The sequence below is a fragment of the Lithobates pipiens genome, unplaced genomic scaffold (genome assembly GCF_037356315.1).
Source record: "Lithobates pipiens isolate NorthernLeopardFrog02 unplaced genomic scaffold, aLitPip1_a1.2 Scaffold_8, whole genome shotgun sequence".
Classification (NCBI taxonomy): Eukaryota; Metazoa; Chordata; class Amphibia; order Anura; family Ranidae; genus Lithobates; species Lithobates pipiens.
Genome location: NW_027507903.1, coordinates 12,892,475 through 12,911,407, shown reverse-complemented (window position 1 = coordinate 12,911,407; position 18,933 = coordinate 12,892,475). Strand labels below are relative to the sequence as shown.

Here is an 18,933-nt window from a genome sequence, read left to right as displayed (position 1 = left end):
TTTATTTCGTTTTGGATAGTGGAGAGGGATTAGACCCCCTGTCAGTTTGTATTGCTGTCTGTGTCCCCGTTATGGAGGTTCAACCTCTCTACCTGTCCTGTTTACCAATAGAGGGGAAATCTTCCAGTGGGGACACTAGTTCTGGAGACCTGGGGGGGGGTCCCCAAGGAATTCCCTTAACTCCTTCCCACCCGCACTACAGCCAAAAGATGGCTACAGCGTATGCCTAATCTGCTGGGAGGGCGTACATGGACATCCTCCCATGTTCGCGCTGCCTGAGCGCCCCCCTGAGTCCCCCAGGCTCAGCTGATCACAGATTGGTGTAAAGGGCCAATCACAGTGACCCTTTACCATGTGATCAGCTGTGTCCAATGACAGCTGACCACTGAAGTAAACACAAGCCGGTTATCGGCTTTTCTTTCCTTACGCTGACAGAATGAGGAGAGGAAAAGAGAGCCGATAACCGGCTTGAGTTAAAGGAACATCAGCACTGATCATCAGGGCATTGATTATAAGTGTCCTGATTATCTGTGCCCACCAGTGCTGTAAATCAGCGCCCACAGGTGCTGCCAATCAGTACCCACCAGTGCTGCCAATCAGTGCCTCCTCACAATCAGTGCCTCCTCATCATTGCTCATCAGTGCCACCTACCAGTGCTACCTCATCAGTGCCCATCAGTGCCACCCCATCAGTACCGCTTCATCAGTGCCGCCCCATCAGTACCGCCTTATCAGTGCCGCCCCATCAGTACCGCCTTATCAGTGCCGCCCCATCAGTGCCGCCCCATCAGTGCCGCCCCATCAGGGCCGCCCCATCAGTGCCGCCCCATCAGGGCCGCCCCATCAGGGCCGCCCCATCAGGGCCGCCCCATCAGGGCCGCCCCATCAGGGCCGCCCCATCAGGGCCGCCCCATCAGTGCCGCCCCATCAGTGCCGCCCCATCAGTGGCCATCAGTGCCACCCCATCAGTGCAGCCTATCAGTGCCCATCAGTGCAGCCTATTACTGCCCATCAGTGAGGGAGAAAAACTACCTGTTTGCAAAATTTTATAACAAACTATGAATTTTTTTTTCTACGTTTTCGGTCTTTTTTCAATTGTATAGCAAAAAACAAAACAAAAAAAAAACCAGAGTGGTGATTATATACCACCAAAATAAAGCTCTATTTGTGAGAACAAAATGATACAAATTTAGTTTGGGTACAGTGTAGCATGACCGCGCAATTGTCATTCAAAGTGCGACCGCGCTGAAAGCTGAAAACTGGCCTGGGCAAGAAGGGGGTGAAAGTGCCCGGTAGGAAAGTGGTTCATTTGCAGAGATTTTCTGTATTGTCTACGAGACAGGAAGTGAAGGGAAATCTCCCCAATGGGACCACAGATGGAAAAAAATAAAAATAAACTGGCAGGGGTTCTAACCCCTCAATTACTCTATCCAAAAATGAAGAAAAAAAAAAAGTTTTGACTATAGTTCTACTTTGAAAAGGAAATGTAATGCAGCTACCACATTCGATAATTGGTCATCTGCAATACATTTCATTTTTGTTTTTTTTTGTGTTTAATACCGCTTTAATGCAGTGCTAAAAGTCCCAAGTAAAAGCTGATGGAAACAATTAGTGTATTAATGTTGTCAAAGTTTCTACAATCAGCCATCAGGAATGAGAGAAAGTTATCATTCTGACATTTAGCCCGGCAGCTGCGGAAGAAGAGAAAACATAATTGCCCCTAATATTTCCTAGTCGACAGCAAGGAAATCTGGAATTCTGGAATTGACGTTTCTCTCTGATTTATGCAGGACGTGTGAGGGTGGTTTCCTCTGATTCAGGGGGCTTGTCCTCATCTCAGTACTAACCTTGTCCAGACACATAGGCCACCTCCAAGAACAGCAGGCAAGCGAGCAAGCCAGATTTCATCTTACTCTGGAGTTGTCCTCTCCGGGGATCACACGGATGGGAGATGTCAAAGCACCTGCCAAAACATTTTAACAACATCCTCTTAATGCTGTTCTGTAATGGAACACCGAAACACCAAAACACCAAAACACTCTACACATTACCAAATCCATGAATCCCAAATGACCAGACATCACTTTCTAATAACAGATCACTGCCAACCATTGCACTGGGACAGTTGGTTTCTGAGTCTTAGCATCCCATGTCCTTGTGTAGGGATCTGCTGCCCTCTAGTGTCAGCTTCTAATATCACACTGTAATGTAAAGTTATGTATGTCACTTCCTGACTCGGAGTCGGGGGGTTGTTGGGAAAAGATCCTGGAAAGAGGAAGGGGAGAGAGAGAAGGTCTCAGCCACATGTCCTGTCCATGCTGCTAATACCAGATCAGGAAAGAGGATTACGCAAGTATTTCATGTGGCTCTTTGCATGCCTTTATCCGGCCCTTGTGAATTCCTCCCACAGATATGAAGCACTACTCCTCCCACTGATATCGCCAGTGGGGCACTATTCTTTCCACTGACACCAATGATGGGGTCCTATTCCTCCCACTAATAACAATAACGGGGCCCTATTCCTCGCACTGATACCAATGATGGGGTACTATGTCTCCCTCTAATACCAATGACGGGGCACTATTCCTCCCATTGACACCAACAATGGGGCACTATTCCTCTCACTGATGCCAGCAACAGGGCACTATTCGTCCCACTAACATCAGTGAGAGGGTACTATTTTCTTCCACGAATATCAATCATCAGGCACTATTCCCAATGATGGGGCGCTATTCCTCCCCATGACACCAACGATGGGGCACTAGTCCTCCCCAGGGCCGCTGATAGGGCAGTACAACCAGCCCTGTTGTACCGGGCCCAGCCAGCAGGGGGAGCCAGAGCAGCTTTTAACTTCTAGCTAAAAAATAAATAAAAAAAGAAGCTAAATAACTGTATTAACCCGCACCCACTTGATTACTAAGGTATATAAGGCATATATACTCATTTCCTGGGCCCCATCAGGTTACCAGAGGGGCCCAGGAGGTGAAAGCAGAAGAGGGACTTTTTTTCCAATTCCGTGCCACATGCTGCTCTCAGTATACCTGCACAAACTAAAGTTCTCCCTGCTCACTGTATGCCTCTCCGGCAGATGGATATTACTGTAAGCCCTTGTACACACGGTCGGAGATTCTGACGGAATGTGTCCGATCGCACCGTTTTGTTGGATATTCCGACTGTGTGTGTGTCTGTTTCCGTCAGAGTATCCGACGGACCAAGTTTTCCAACTTGTTGGTAAAATTTTCAGACAAAATGCTCCGATCGGACATACTCCGATCATGTGTAGAGAATTCCGATCGGACAAAGTGCCACGCATGATCAAATTCCTACATCAAAGCTATTGGCTACTAGCCTGAACGTAGTCCCGTCGTAACAAAATAACGTCATCACGTCGGATTTTCCAACAACTTTGTCCGACCATGTGTATGCAACAGTTTGGGACAAAATCCGTCGGACAAAATCCGACGGACAGAATCCGACGGATTTGGTTGTCGGAATGTCCGACCGTGTGTACAAGGGCTTATATGGCTCCCTTTATTCAGTAAGTGCTGCATCTTGAGGGACTTATCACTGAGGCGGCTGAGACAGACAGAGCAGCAGGAGTAATCTGGACAGGCAGTGGTGCACAGGCAAGCAGTCCCCTGCACAGACACACACACTGACAGGCCACACTATTGTAGAATGTGCAGTCCCCAGACTCTGTGTGCTCATGGTTATTATCATTATGATGATCAGGGCACAGCAGGTGCTGTCTGGCTCTGTCAGTGTAACATGGCTGTGTGGTGCTGACTTTCCTGATATATGGCTGTACTGTGTGTTACAGACTATAACTCAGCACAGCCATAACAAAGTCAGCACCACACAGTCATGTTACACCGACAGAGCCATACAGCACCTGCTGTGCTCTGATCATCATAATGATAATGACCATGAGCACATAGTGAGATGCTACTTTTACACATGTGATGGGTGGAAGGGACAGTAAAAACACACAGCCAAGCTGCATTTTTACCACCCCCAAACCACTCCCCTTTCATAACCTTTTACCCAAGCTTTGCAATTGGGTCCTTTTTCATGCAGACCTGATTGAAAGCTCCATGTAGGTTTACAGCTATGAACTGACTTGTGTGCATTTAGATCCACCTTCCTCCGTGTCCATTCAGGTGGGGAAAAAAAAAAATTGGAAAAGAATATCCTTTTCTATTTTTCCAGACCTAAATGTGACAGATCAGAGGTAGCCTGATGTAAATGCACACAAGTCAGTGGTGTATGAAGACACAAACTGAATGGGCACAGATGTCAAAACACTGACACATTCAGATGCAGTTATGATGGGTGGGGCGCTGTAAATGTTCCAGCTCCTGCCTCCAGACACCCCCCCCCCCCACCCTGACAGCGTGGAGGTAGGAGCGGAACAAGGGTGGGGTTGTGGGCGGAGCCAGGTGGGTTGTGGGTGGGGTCAAGGGGGCCCCATCAGGTAGGCTGTATGGGGCCCCATGATTTCTAACAGTAGCCCTGGTCCTCCCACTGACACCTATGATGGGGCACTATTCCTCCCACTGACACCAATGAGGGGGCACTATTCGTCCCACTGACACCAATCATGGAGCACTATTCCTCACACTAACACCAATGATAGGGCACTATTCCTCCCACTGACACCAATGATGGGGCACTATTCCTCCCACTGACACCAATGATGGGGCACTATTCCTCCCACTGACACCAATGAGGGGGCACTATTCGTCCCACTGACACCAATGAGGGGGCACTATTCGTCCCACTGACACCAATCATGGAGCACTATTCCTCCCACTAACACCAATGATAGGGCACTATTCCTTCCACTGACACCAATGATGGGGCACTATTCCTTCCACTGGTCACCAATGTAAGGAGCATTCTTCTCACTGATCACCAATGTAAGGAACATTCTTCTCACTGATCACCAATGTAAGGAACATTCTTCCCACTGATCACCAATGTAAGGAACATTCTTCCCACTGATCACCAATGTAAGGAACATTCTTCCCACTGATCACCAATGTAAGGAACATTCTTCCCACTGATCACCAATGTAAGGAACATTCTTCCCACTGATCACCAATGTAAGGAACATTCTTCTCACTGATCACCGATGTAAGGAACATTCTTCCCACTGATCACCCATGTAAGAGGAATTCTTCCCACCGACCAACAATATAAAGAAAACAAAAATGTATTATAACTGCCACATTTGGCAGAACCACGTGCCAACTGCCAAACTGTAAATATACATCATTATTTTGACATTAAATACAGAGGTTATGGCTGCAGCTAGATGCTATAAACCCAGTATAATTTTTTTCCCTTAGGCACCTGGCTTTCAGATAAAGGGGAATCACTTTTAGAAGCTCACGAGATGTGCTCCCCCCCCACCTCCAATGCTTCCTGATTGTTCCTGGGCTTACGTTACAGATCGGTGAGCCTGGGAACCATCCGGCATTGGCAGTGTTTTTCTATAGAGCTGAGTGATGGCAAGATGGCCACCGCTCATCTCATTGCCCTTGGAGGACCGGAGCAACGTCATACATCACTTCTGGCTCTCGGGCCACATTTTTATTTTTTCCTTAAAGCAAAAGATATATATATATTTATGGTTGGAGCCCTCCGCTGTAAGAGATATGAAAGAACACATAAACACGTCACAAGACTAACAACATAAAATATACCTGAATTGTGCCCTTGGTCTGCTGTAAGGTAAGCCCTGGTGAGCTGGGCGGTGAGCCCTGCTCTGCTGGGCGATATGCCAAGAGAAGGCCACATACCTTAAGAAAGTAAATGGATGTTTCTGTAGAGAAACGTGTTTTAAGTGAAGTACTCTGAGAAGGGAAATGGGTGGGTGGGTACCTTGCACTGGAACCAACACAGACCGTTGTGGGTGGTCTGATTATATACCCTCCGGGCTCCTCCCATAATTACGGGCCACCATACTGGCCCTCTTATTTATGGTTGGAGCCCTCCGCTGTAAGAGATATGAAAGAACACATAAACACGTCACAAGACTAACAACATAAAATATACCTGAATTGTGCCCTTGGTCTGCTGTAAGGTAAGCCCTGGTGAGCTGGGCGGTGAGCCCTGCTCTGCTGGGCGATATGCCAAGAGAAGGCCGCAAAAGATTTGGTGTAGGGAGGTAATTATTAATTTATGTACAACAAGACACTACGGGGCAAAGTTTCTGAATGCTCAGGACATTTCCACTTGTGGATTGGAGATGTATCGCATAAAGCAGGTGGATTCCCGCCTGCCCATCTTTGATCGCGTGGACTGGGACCCCGTTTCGTGAGGCTGCTCCAATGCAAAAGAATGTCCAAGAAAATGACCAAGGTCCTGGCCTAATTTGCTCAAAAGGAACCTGACGTGACTAATGAACTAGTTGCTGCCTGGGGTACTAATCGAGAACGGTAGTAATGGGCTGTCCTGCGAGGGATGAAACATATGGGCCAAAAATTGATCTAGGATGGACACGGGGCACCAGGCTTTGAGAGTTTGGAAAGGTTTTAGGTCAACCCCTGGACCGGACTATTGTGTTTTGGACACGCTGAGGAGCAAGATGAAGTCTGATGGTGTGTGAGGTGGCGTCTATGTAACACTTTACAACTGGGATGGTGACAGTATTCACTGGGACGTAAGAAGCTGTAGAAAGCCAGGTAGATGGCTGCTTGAAGGACCAGGCTGAATTTAGCCAAAAGGGGAATGTGACAGGATGAAAGACATGTCTCGGAATATGGCGCTGGTGACGGGTAGCCGTTTGATACTGATTTGGGGTCATTGCCTGTGAATACCACACAACATGGTCTTGACCGTATGGGCGGCGAACAAGACGGTTTGTTAGGATGAAATACTGGATGTCAGCTGAGTGGGGTCTAAGGTATTGTGTGACAATGCCAACTGTGTGCGGTGGCATAATATGAAGACCAGGATGTGATGGAGAACTCTTGGTATTGCTCTGGGGTTTGAGGCTAGTAACCTGACATAGAACCTCTAGGCTGCCCGGTAGGCCTTCAGGGTGTTGTGAGATAGTGAAAGATTAATAAGGCAGGTAGCGTCGTGAAAGTGTTGTTTGAATCCGAGGTTAGCTACGACCAGTGTGGGATAAGAGACCTGGTCGGGTCGGTTCCAGGTTCCTGCAAAAAATAACGAAGCAAAGTTAACGGGTAGTGCGTCGGCCAGATTATTGCGTTTGTCTGGGATGTGGACGCATAGGACGTTAGATTGGTGCTGTGGGGATAGTGGCACCAGCCTGCACAGGAAGGCCACGATGGCCAGCTACTAGGACCTCCTTTATTTATAATACTGGCTGTAGCTTGGTTGTCTGTGGCGAACGTCACTGTTTGTCCTGCCCAGTTGTTGCACCAGACTTGAGCTGCTGCGACAATGGGGTAGAGGTCGAACAAAGAGGAGGACTAACTGAACCCAGGAATCAAGAGGATTTCTGACGGCCATGGCCCTATAAACCCAATTTGGCCAAAATTGAGGCGAGGACCTGTGGAGGCTGCGGTGACCATGACTACCTGAGATGAAGAGAGAGATGCTGAGGGAATACACATTGGCATGCCATTCCAATTTGTGAGAAATTCGACTCTCATGGGCAGATCTGCTATAGCTGGCACATCTTAATTTAAGTATTTAGTCAGGAAGAGAAACACTAAAAGATGGGAGGTAAAAGATCCCATTGAGTCTGGATGCTGCCTTGGCTGAAAATGAGCAGTGATAGTCAAAGGATGGGCACCCTGCGTACTTGTGACCTGCTGCGTGCAGATACGGGTCCAATTCTACCCTCCTGTTGGGGTTGCTCTGCCTAGCATGTCTCTGACTGTCCCCAAGGCCCGCACAAACTCTGTGACAGTGAGCTTGCGATTAAGTAAAGGGTCTCTGGTCTTCAGGATGATGGAGACATCTCCCTGCGAATATGATTTGTTCTAGGCCAAGTTGTGTACTGCTATGAGGAGGGATGCTAAGTTAACGTCGTTGTCATCCAAGATGTCCTCCTAGATGCCCTGCTAGGACAATGTGTGCAGGGAAGACGATGGTGCAGAAGTTGGGTGTATCTGTAAGTGAAGGTACGGGAATGACGGTGGTGACTGGAGCGGGTAGGGGCATGGCTGGGCGTACCTCCAGGGCTGTCACTCTGCTTGGACTTCGGGGACTGCTGCTGACAGTGTGGTTACCCAGGAGTGCAGCTGAGTAGTCGCAAAGAAGATAGACTGAAGTGGTGGTGGAAACAGTAGCCTAAAGGCTTGGTTTCCTGGCTGCAGCAGGGTAGCATTTACTCCTGCGACACCGTTCTGCTATGAGTTTATTTTTTTTTTTTTATTATTCTTTTTTTTTTTTTTTTATTGGTCCAAGCTCTTGTGAGACTGTAAACCGCCGCTTGCTGAGCCCGTAAAGGGTAATGGCAGGGCTGAGGCAAAGTCCTCACTGTCTGCCTGCGACATGGCGTCAACTAAAAGCAAGGGGGGGGGTGCGTATGTTTGAGGTAAGTTGCAAAGGTAGGAGGGGATAGTTGCGTTGGGTAGATAAGATGAAATGCGGAAGGAAACAAGAAGAATAGGACAAGGAACGACAGCCATAGTGACAGTTGGTTTGCGCTCGAGCGCTGTTGAGTGTGACTTTAGAAAACTCAAAAGAATGCGTAACAACCGAGGTGAGCCAGGAGGTGACTGGCTAGGTAACCGATAGCTCGGGTGTCAGTCTGTGCTCGGCACAGACTAATGAACCAGAGCGCCCCAGGGCGGACTGGGGTGGGTAGCTGAAGTCTGGTATACTAAGTAGGAATGTTGCGATCTGTAGTTAATTGACGTGGGTTCGGTCTACTAATGCTTGCACTGCCAGCAAGTATGGAGATTAGGCGACCTTGTCTGCGTATTGAAGGCTTGTGCTTCGAAAACAGAGTGAAGTGCACAGAAGTATGTGACAGTTGCTAACGCCTCAGGAGCAGGTCAAATTCTGTATGTGAAGTAAAAATATGTAGTGAAAGAGTGTTTAAGAGAAAGGGGGAATCCCATTGAACTACACACCTGACTTTATGCCCTAGTTGTGAAGTCGACTGCTTGGTGGTCGAGAACTGAGTTGACCGGGAGCCTGTAGTAAGGTGACATGAGAATTTCGTTTTGACGATGGGGATTGCAAAGAGCTGTTTGGGGCAAAGCTGGCCCCCTGGTGAAGATGCAAGCCCTCGACAATGGGTTTTTTTTTTTTTTGGGAGATACTGTCCAAACCTGGTGCAGGGTGGACTAACTGGTGTTCTAACTGGCCTAAAAGGGGAAAGCGACAGAGAAAACGATGAGCAGCCGTGTTGCTACTGGAGACGATGAGTGGCAGTTTGAGCCATTTGCTGAAATGCTTGCAGCGATTGCAAGGAAGTGGCTTTTTTTGAATTATAAATTGAATTATGAGGTGAGAATGAATGAATGAGGTGAACAGCTGTGTTGCTACTGGAGACGATGAGTGGCCGTATTAAGCTATTGCAGAGATGCTTGCAGCGATTGCAAGAAAGCAGCTTTATTTGAATCTATAAATTTAATTATAAGTGTGTAGGAATGAGGAGAGCAGCCGTTTTGCTACTAGAGATGAGTGGCCGTATTGAGCCATTGCATCGATGCTCGCAGCGATTGCAAGGAAGCAGCTTTATTTGAAAGGTGAAAGCAATGTTTTGCGGATTTATAAGTGTGTAGGTATGAGGTGAACAGCAGTGTTGCTACTGGAGACGATTGGCAGTTTTGAGCCAAATGCAGAAAGACTTGCAGCGATTGCAAGAACGCAGCTTTGTTGAAAGGCGAAAGAAAGGTTATAGAGGAAATGTGATTATGTAGGAATGACCGTGCGCAATACTGAGCAAATTGGTGGAGAGAATTGTGTACGATCATGTATGGATAGACTGAGAAGGTCAAATGTAAGTACTGCTGAATTCGTACAGTCGATGTGACTAGTTTGAACTGGGCTATAGCTATGGAATAGTCTGTGAAAGATTTGACTCATTTGAGTCGGTGATGCAACAGGATTCGGCTTGGTTGTTAGAGTTGCGTTTGGCAAGGACTGGAATCGTTGCGCCGACACTGCGACTAGACTCGAATCCTCCGTAGATGCGACTGAGAGGCTCGTATATGGGATCCGACCGTATCGCTGAGGATATGGCTGGGTTCGGATTGATTGAATTGTGATGGTGGTTGAAGGGGCTGGTGATTGTCAATGATCCGAAACATAGAAGCGAAGTTGCGACTAGATTCGAAACAGCCGTAGATGCGAGGTGACTACAGGGCTCGTATGACAGATCTGCCCGTGTTGCAGATGATATGGCTGGGTTTGAATCGACTAAATGGTGATGGCGGTTGAAGGGGCTTGTGACTGCCAAGGATCCGAAACATAGAAGCGAAGTTGCGACTAGATTTCAAATCGGCCGTAGATATGAGGTGACTACGGGGCTCGTATGACAGATCTGACCGTATTGCCGATGATATGGCTGGGTTCGAATCAACTAAATGGTGATGACGGTTGAAGGGGCTTGTGATTGCCGAGGATCCGAAACATAGAAGCGAAGTTGCGACTAGATTTCAAATCGGCCGTAGATGCGAGATGAGTAAGGGGCTTGAATGTCGGATTTGACTGCATCGACCGTGAAGTGATCGGCTCGAGTAAACTCGCGTTGGGTAGAAAGGATGAAATACATGAAAGATGACATAGACTTACGGTGGCGTAAGTGCGACTTTGCAAAACGAACATGATAAGGTAACTATTGGAGTTTAGAAGAGCGGTAACGACAAAGTCCTACCTGCGACAGAGTGAGAGTGTGTAGCGGTCCGAGCGTGGGACAATCGATGAAGATATACGACCGATCTCAAAGGTACAACTACGTGGACATGCAGTGAGTTGGCAGAGTCAGCCTCTGCAATACATTTGACACGAATCAGCTCAAAAATGTATGAGATGAATCTGATATAAATTGGCAGTAAGGAGTATCTGATACGAATTGGTTGTAGAGTGTATGCCATTCCTTACTGTGAAACCAAACACCTATCAACCACCCATCCCCCCAGGCTAGTCAAGTGCAGGAAAGACATCAGGTGGGTTTAATTACACCTCAATCAGCCACAGAAACCCATACAAACAATACCTGTTTATCTCAAAAAAGCATGAGAACAGTGAATTTTATAACCAGTGAAGCCTATGGCGAGTGATATTGGAGAACAACCGACAGCGACTCGGCTGTGCCGAACAATGTCGGGACATGAGTGTCAACAACTCAGAGGTAGGTTTTGCGAAAGGGCTGCAGGATAGTAAGCATGATAAGCCGCAAGTTTGCACATGACATGAAAAGATTCGGATACTACTTATCTGCGACCATGAGCGGGAACCGCCGACGAAGACCACGAATGAAGAAGCCGAAGTGCACCTACGATTGGACACACAGATAGACGACCGTGAGGGAGCTGAGAAGAGTCGGCCCCTTGATGTGCAGTACCTTGCACTGGAACCAACACAGACCGTTGTGGGTGGTCTGATTATATACCCTCCGGGCTCCTCCCATAATTACGGGCCACCATACTGGCCCTCTTATATATATATCTTTTGATTTTAAGGGTAAAGGAGAGATCTGGGGACTTTTAGCCCTCAGATCTCTCCATCAAGAGGACCTGTCATGCTGTATTGTTATCTCAGGGGATGTTTACATTCCTTGCGATTACAATAAAAGTGATCAAATTTTTTTTTTCCAAAAGGCACACTGTAAAAATGTGAAAATAAAAAAAGTGCTTGTGCACAGTAGTGAACGCGTAAGTGGGTCACACTCACATATGTAAACAGTGTTTGCACCACACACGTGAGGTACCACCACGGACATCTGAGTGAGAGCAATAATTCTAGCACTAGACCTCCTCTGGAACTCTAAACTGATAACCTGTAGAAATATTTAAAGTGTCGCCTTTGGAGATTTTTAAGTATCGTAATCTGGCACCATTCCACGAGAGTGCGCAATTTTAAAGCGGGACATGTTAGGTATCTATTTACTCACCACAACATCATCTTTTACACTATACAAAAAAATTGGAGTATATATTATGCTTTTTTTTTATGCATTAAAGTTTATTTTTGTTCCAAAAAATAATTGCATTTGAAAAACTGCTGTGCAAAAAACCATGTGACATAAAAAAATTGCGACTGCCATTTTATTTTTTAGGGTCTCGGCTAAAAAAAATAAAAAAAAATACAGATTTTTACTTGCAAACAACAAATGTCAGTAAAAGGCTGGGTCCTTAAAGCGGAAGTCCACCCTAAAGTGGACCTTTCGCTCATCGGAACCCTCCGGCGCCACAATTGGCACCTTTCAGGGGGAGGGGGGTGCAGGTACCTGTACAGTACAGGTATCTGCACCCACTTCCGGGATGGCTCTCTGCGGAAAGGGGCGTAGATTACGCCCCTTTCCGAAAGTCCCCCGCTGTCTGCTGGGAAACACACGGATCCCAGAGGCAGTGGGTCAATCCTTATTGCGCAGCCCGACTCGCGCATGCGCAGTAGGGAACCGGGAAATGAAGCCGAAAGGCTCCACTTCCTGATTCCCATACCCAAGATGGCGGCGGCAGCACCCGAGAGACGATCGAGAGATCGGCTTCGGGTGCCGACATCGTGGGCGCGCTGGACAGGTAAGTGTCGCTATTTTAAAAGTCAGCAGCTGCAGTATTTGTAGCTGCTGGTTTTTAAAAAAAAAAAAACGCGGAGTCCTGGTGGACTCCCGCTTTAAGTGGTTAAGGCTACTTTCACACTGGACAAAGATCCCACTGCTCCTAGGTGAGTAAGACCCCTTTCACATGGCGGTTGTTTTTCAGGCACTACAGCGCTAAAATAGCGCCTGCATAGTGCATGAAAAAAGCGTCTCCATTCACTCCAGTGTGAAAACCCGAGGGCGTTTTACGGGTGAATTTAACCCCTTTTCGGTCGTTAGCAGGGGGGGGGGATTAAAAAATAGCGCAGCTAAAACGACAGTAAAGTGGGGCTAAAAATAGCGCTGCTTTACCGCTGACGCCCTAGGCAGCTTGGTCTGAAAAGGGTCTTAGACAGACCATAATCTTCAGAGCATGCTGCAGCTGTGGTGCACACGCCCTGCCACTGCCAGCAGAAACTAACTGAACCAAGAAAGATGAATGGCTGCTCTCCCACACGATGCAAATGGGCTTTTTTGTTCAAACTTGATCAAAGCAACAACAAATAGGCAGGGGACAAGAAAGTTTGACACGTTTCCCACGCAATTTGTGCTTTAAAACCACCTGGAAATGCAATCATTGTAGCAATATATATGTAAATTCCAAGATAGAACACAAATGTGTCCAATTCTTATGATTGGACTTCCTGTTTCAAAGTCCCGTCATATATATAACAGACAACACAAAACAAAACTTTATTGATACAATTCAGGTGATGCAAACTCAATATACAATAACTCCAACATAAATCAATTAAAGAAATATATCCGGCATCACTCTGAAAACATAACGCAATACATAAACGTAACTAGAAACATTTGTAGGTGTTATATACTTCCACACCGGGGCGGCTGGTCCGTGAGCGGTAAAGCACCGCTTGTTTTAGCGTCACTTTACCACTGTTTAAGCGGCACGTTTCGGCCGCTAGCGGTGTACTGTTAACCCCCAAGAAGGGGATAGGAAGGGGTTAAAAGCGCCGCTTCCGAATAGTTTTTCAGGCACTTCAGAAGCAGTGCCCATTCATTTCAATAGGGAGGGGAGGTGTAGCAATCCTGTATACAGCTCTCCCAAACCGCCCCAAAGATGTTGCTGGCAGGACTTTTTTTCCCGTCCCGCAAGCGCACTGCTCCAGTGTGACAGCACTCGGGCTTCTACACTGGAGAGGCATGAGAGGCAGTTTTCAGGCCCTTTACAGGCGCTATTTTTGTGTGAAAGGGGTCTTAAGTAAGTTACATAGTAGGTGAGGTGGAAAAAAGACACAAGTCCATCAAGTCCAATGTGTGTGATTATATGTCAGTATTACATTGTATATCCCTGTATGTTGTGGTCGTTCAGGTGCTTATCTAATAGTTTTTTGAAACTATCGATGCCCCCCGCTGAGACCACCGCCTGTGGAAGGGAATTCCACATCCTTGCCGCTCTTACAGTAAAGAACCCTCTACATAGTTTAAGGTTAAACCGCTTTTCTTCTAATTTTAATGAGTGGCCACATGTCTTGTTAAACTCCCTTCCGCAAAAAAGTTTTATCCCTATTGTGGGGTCACCTGTACGGTATTTGTAAATTAAAATCGTATCCCCTCTCAAGCGTCTCTTCTCCAGAGAGAATAAGTTCAGTGCTCACAACCTTTCCTCATAACTAATATCCTCCAGACCCTTTATTAGCTTTGTTGCCCTTCTTTGTACTCGCACCATTTCCAGTATATCCTTCCTGAGGACTGGTGCCCAGAACTGGACAGTATACTCCAGGTGTGGCCAGACCAGAGTGTTGTGGAGCGGGGGAATTATCGTTTTATCTCTGGAGTTGATCCCCTTTTTAATGCCAATATTCTGTTTGCTTTGTTAGCAGCAGCTTGGCATTGCTGAGCCTATCATCTACTAGGACCCCCAGGTCCTTTTCCATCCTAGATTCCTCCAGAGGTTCTCCCCCCAGTGTATAGATTGCATTCAGATTTTTGCCACCCAAATGCATTATTTTACATTTTTCTACATTGAACCTCATTTGCCATGTAGTTGCCCATCCCATTAAAGTGGTTGTAAACCCTTTCAACCAACTTTGACCTACAGGTAAGCCTAGATTAAGGCTTACCTGTAGGTCCAAGAAATATCTCCTAAACCTATATGGTTTAGGAGATATTTACCCGAAGACAGCCACCTCTGTCTATGGCGCATGCGCCGTAGACAGCGGTGCGCAGGCGCACTGGGCAGGCCGCAGATAGCAGCGATATGTGTGTGTCAGCTCCCGTGCGCATACGCGGGAGTGACATCATCGCGGCTCCGGCAAATCACAGCGTCGGAGCCACAAGACCCGGAAGTCGCTCCGGGATCCATGGCAGAGGCGAAGCGGAAGGCGGAGGACTGCTTTGGGGGCTTCGTTCTCGGGTAAGTTATTCATAATGAGCTAGTATACTACTTACAGGGTGTGCTTTTTTTTTTTGCCTTTACTTCCTCTTTAATGTGTTCAGATCTTCTTGCAAGGTTTCCACATCCTGCAGAGAAGTTATTGCCCCGCTTAGCTTAGTGGCACCCGCAAATACAGAGATTGAACTGTTTACCCCATCCCCATCCTCCAGGTCCTTTATTAACAAATTAAACCGGATTGGTCCCAGCTAGTGATGGACGAACTTCCGACGGGACGTTTCGCGAACGCGAAATGCGAACGGACCCAAACGTTCGCGAAACCGACCGTTCGCCGCGGGCCCCATTGACTTCAATGGGAGGCGAACTTTGCAAACCTTCATGTCGAATTTGCGGCCACGTGGTAATTATTAGGGGGTAAAACGTAGTCCCACCATCTGGACAATGACATAATACATGTATGAGGTGAATTTGGGATCGATAACTACAAGCATTTTTATTTTATTTGGGAAATTGTTCTAACAATTCAGGACTATGGAGCTAATGAAGGCAATGGAGGAGAGGGAAGGTCAGGGACCAGGGTAGGCAAAGAAGAGGGTGCAGGAGATGATCACCAGCAGCGTGACATACCGGAATGACACATGCACCGTGATAGAGGCATCTGACAGCAGCACCGTAATACAGAGCACTGACAGCAGCACCGTGACATACAGCGCTGACAGCAGCACCGTGACATACAGCGCTGACAGCAGCACCGTGACATACAGCGCTGACAGCAGCACCGTGACATACAGCGCTGACAGCAGCACCGTGACATACAGCGCTGACAGCAGCACCGTGACATACAGCGCTGACAGCAGCACCGTGACATACAGCGCTGACAGCAGCACCGTGACATACAGCGCTGACAGCAGCACCGTGACATACAGCGCTGACAGCAGCACCGTGACATACAGCGCTGACAGCAGCACCGTGACATACAGCGCTGACAGCAGCACCGTGACATACAGCACTGACAGCAGCACCGTAAGCAGCCCCAGGAGGAAGTCAGCACAGCACAGGGATGGTGTGATCCCCTCATAATAAGAACCCCCAGGAGGAAGTCAGCACAGCACAGGGATAGTGTGATCCCTTCATAATAAGAACCCCCAGGAGGAAGTCAGCACAGCACAGGGATATCATAAGCAGCCCCAGTAGAAATATGACACCGCTCAACCTCTTCAAAGAGGAGGGTAGGGGCATATAGTACGGTGTGCTTTTTTGGGTCAAGGAAGTGAGCCAAATGAATTAAGAAGGTCTGTGTGCTTGATTAAAAAAATAGTTTATAGACATATACATGGTCTACTGGTCACATGTGTTGAATTCCTCCGAGATCCATGCCTCATTCATTTTTAGAAATGTGAGGTAGTTAACACTGTGGTGAGCTAGGCGAGTACGCTTATCGGTCACAATCCCCCCTGCTGCGCTGAACGTCCTTTCGGACAGGACACTGGATGAGGGGCAAGCCAACAGTTCGATTGCAAATTGGGCAAGCTCTGGCCAGAGGTCAAGCCTGCCCACCCAGTAGTCTAGGGGTTCATCACTCCTCAGAGCGTCCACATCGGCCGTTAACCCAATGTAGTCGGACACCTGACGGTCTAGGCGTTCCCTGATGCTGGATCCGGATGACACCTGTCGATGGGTCGGCTGAAAGAATGACCTCATATCCGAAGTCACCAACACATCTTCAAACCGGCCTCTTCTTGCAGGCGCTGTTGGATTGGTACCCGCAAATCCTTCTCTGGGAGTGGGAATTGCTCCTCTGCCAGCGCACGCAAAAGCAGAATGCAGCATTTCTCGAAGCAAGGCCTGGAAGTGCTGCATTCTGACAGCCCTCTGCGACGGCGGTAACATTTCCGCCATTTTGTGTTTGTACCGGGGGTCTAAGTACGTTGCCACCCAGTACTGGTCCTTGACCCTCATGCTTTTTATACGGGGGTCCCTATTAAAACACTGGAGCATGAAGGCCCCCATTTGCACTAAAGTGGAAGCGGTGTGGTGGCCTGGCTCCTGCTCATCATCCAGGATAATGTCGTCCTCTTCATTCTCCTCTCCCCATCCTCGCACAACAGGGATCCCAGAAAGGTTTAAAGCATGCTCTTCTTGCTCCTGCTCATCCGCCCCGGCACCATCCTCCTCTGACTCCTCATCAGACTCCTGTTGTTGACTTGTCTCAGATAGAGTAGCCCCCCCTGGGAATTCATCCAGCATTGCGACTTCCTCATCTTCCCGCTCCTGCTCCTCCACAGCCTGATCAATGACACGACGCAATGCACGCTCCAGAAAGAAGGCATAAGGTACCATGTCACTGATGGCGCCATGGCTGCGACTGACCAGTTTGGTGATCTCCTCAAATGGCCGCAGAAGTCTGCATGTGTCGCGCATGAGCAGCCACTGGCGCGGTGAAAAAAAACCCAGCTCCCCAGAACCGTTTCTTTCGCAGAGTTCATACAGGTAGACGTTAACTGCACGTTTCTGCTGGAGCAGCCTATCAAGCATATAGAAGGTTGAGTTCCATCGCGTCGGGCAATCGCAAATAAGACGTCTGACCGGCAGATGGTGTCGCCGCTGAATGTCAGCAAGGCGAGCCATGGCCGTGTAAGATCTTCTGAAATGGGCCGAGATTTTCCTTGCCTGCCGCAAGATGTCCTGGACCCCAGGGTATTTGACAAGGAATCGCTGCACGACCAAGTTTAAGACGTGTGCCATGCACGGCACGTGCGTGATTTTGCCCTGTTTCAATGCGCTAAGCAGATTGGCACCGTTGTCACACACCACTTTACCAACTGTCAAATTGAGCGGTGTTAGCCACTCATCTGCCTGTGAACGCAAAGCTGAAAGGAGTGCCGGGCCAGTGTGGCTCTTTGCTTCCAGGCACAACAGACGCAGCACGGCATGGCAACGTCTCACCTGGCATGTGGAATAGGTTCTGGGGAGCTTGGGCGGTGCAGTGGAAGAGACGCTAGCAGCGGAAAAGGAGGAGGCAGCTGAGGAGGAGAGGGAGGAGGATGGAGTAGGAGGAGGAGAAGAAGAGTCAGGCCTGCATGCAATCCGTGGCGGTAAAACCAAATCTACACGGGTGCCACGGGTTACATGCTTGACGGCCGTCAGAAGGTTCACCCAGTGGGCAGTAAAACTGATATACCTTCCCTGCCCGTGTTTGCTAGACCACGTGTCTGTGGTCAGATGTATCTTGGCACCGACACTGTGTGCCAGAGATACATTCACTTGCCGCTGAACATGGCCATATAGCTCTGGGATGCCCTTCTCTGAGAAATACTTCCTTCCTGGGACCTTCCATTGTGGTGTTCCAATGGCCACAAATTTGCGAAAGGCCTCCGAGTCCACCAGTTTATATGGCAGTAGTTGGCGGGCTATGAGTTCTGACAAGCCAGCCGCCAACCGTTGGGCAAGAGGGTTATCCGGCATCATCATTTTTTTACGCTCAAACATTAGGCCCACGGAAGCCTGCCTTTTTGCAGAAAAATGTGAGCTTGGCGTGATGGAAGGTGGAGTGGAGGACAATTGTGAGGAGAGAGGAGAAGGAGAAGTAGAAGACGAGGCTGGACGGTGAGAGCCTGCAGTGTGGCTTTGTGTGTTCCGTTGCTCCCACTGGGCTCGGTGATGGCTGCTCATGTGCCTTCTTAAGGCGGTCGTCCCTAGGTGAGTATTGGGCTTACCGCGACTAACGCGTTGACTGCAAAGATTGCAGATGGCAACGCTATTGTCAGCAGCGGACACGTTAAAAAAAGCCCACACTGCGGAGCCATGTGCCGGTGTCCTGGGAGCGCCAGATGTGACCGTAC

At 48.3% G+C, this 18,933-nt stretch overlaps 1 protein-coding gene across 1 annotated transcript in view; it reads right to left on the bottom strand.

The window, feature by feature from the left end:
- LOC143961838 (cartilage intermediate layer protein 1-like) overlaps positions 1-18,933 on the bottom strand; it is a 148,108-nt gene that overhangs the window by 85,629 nt on the left and 43,546 nt on the right. Inside the window, exon 2 of the mRNA XM_077471170.1 lies at positions 1,847-1,962. Coding sequence (XP_077327296.1) covers positions 1,847-1,907 — 61 coding nt within the window. The 5' untranslated portion in view covers positions 1,908-1,962. The remainder of the gene's footprint in view (positions 1-1,846; positions 1,963-18,933) is intronic.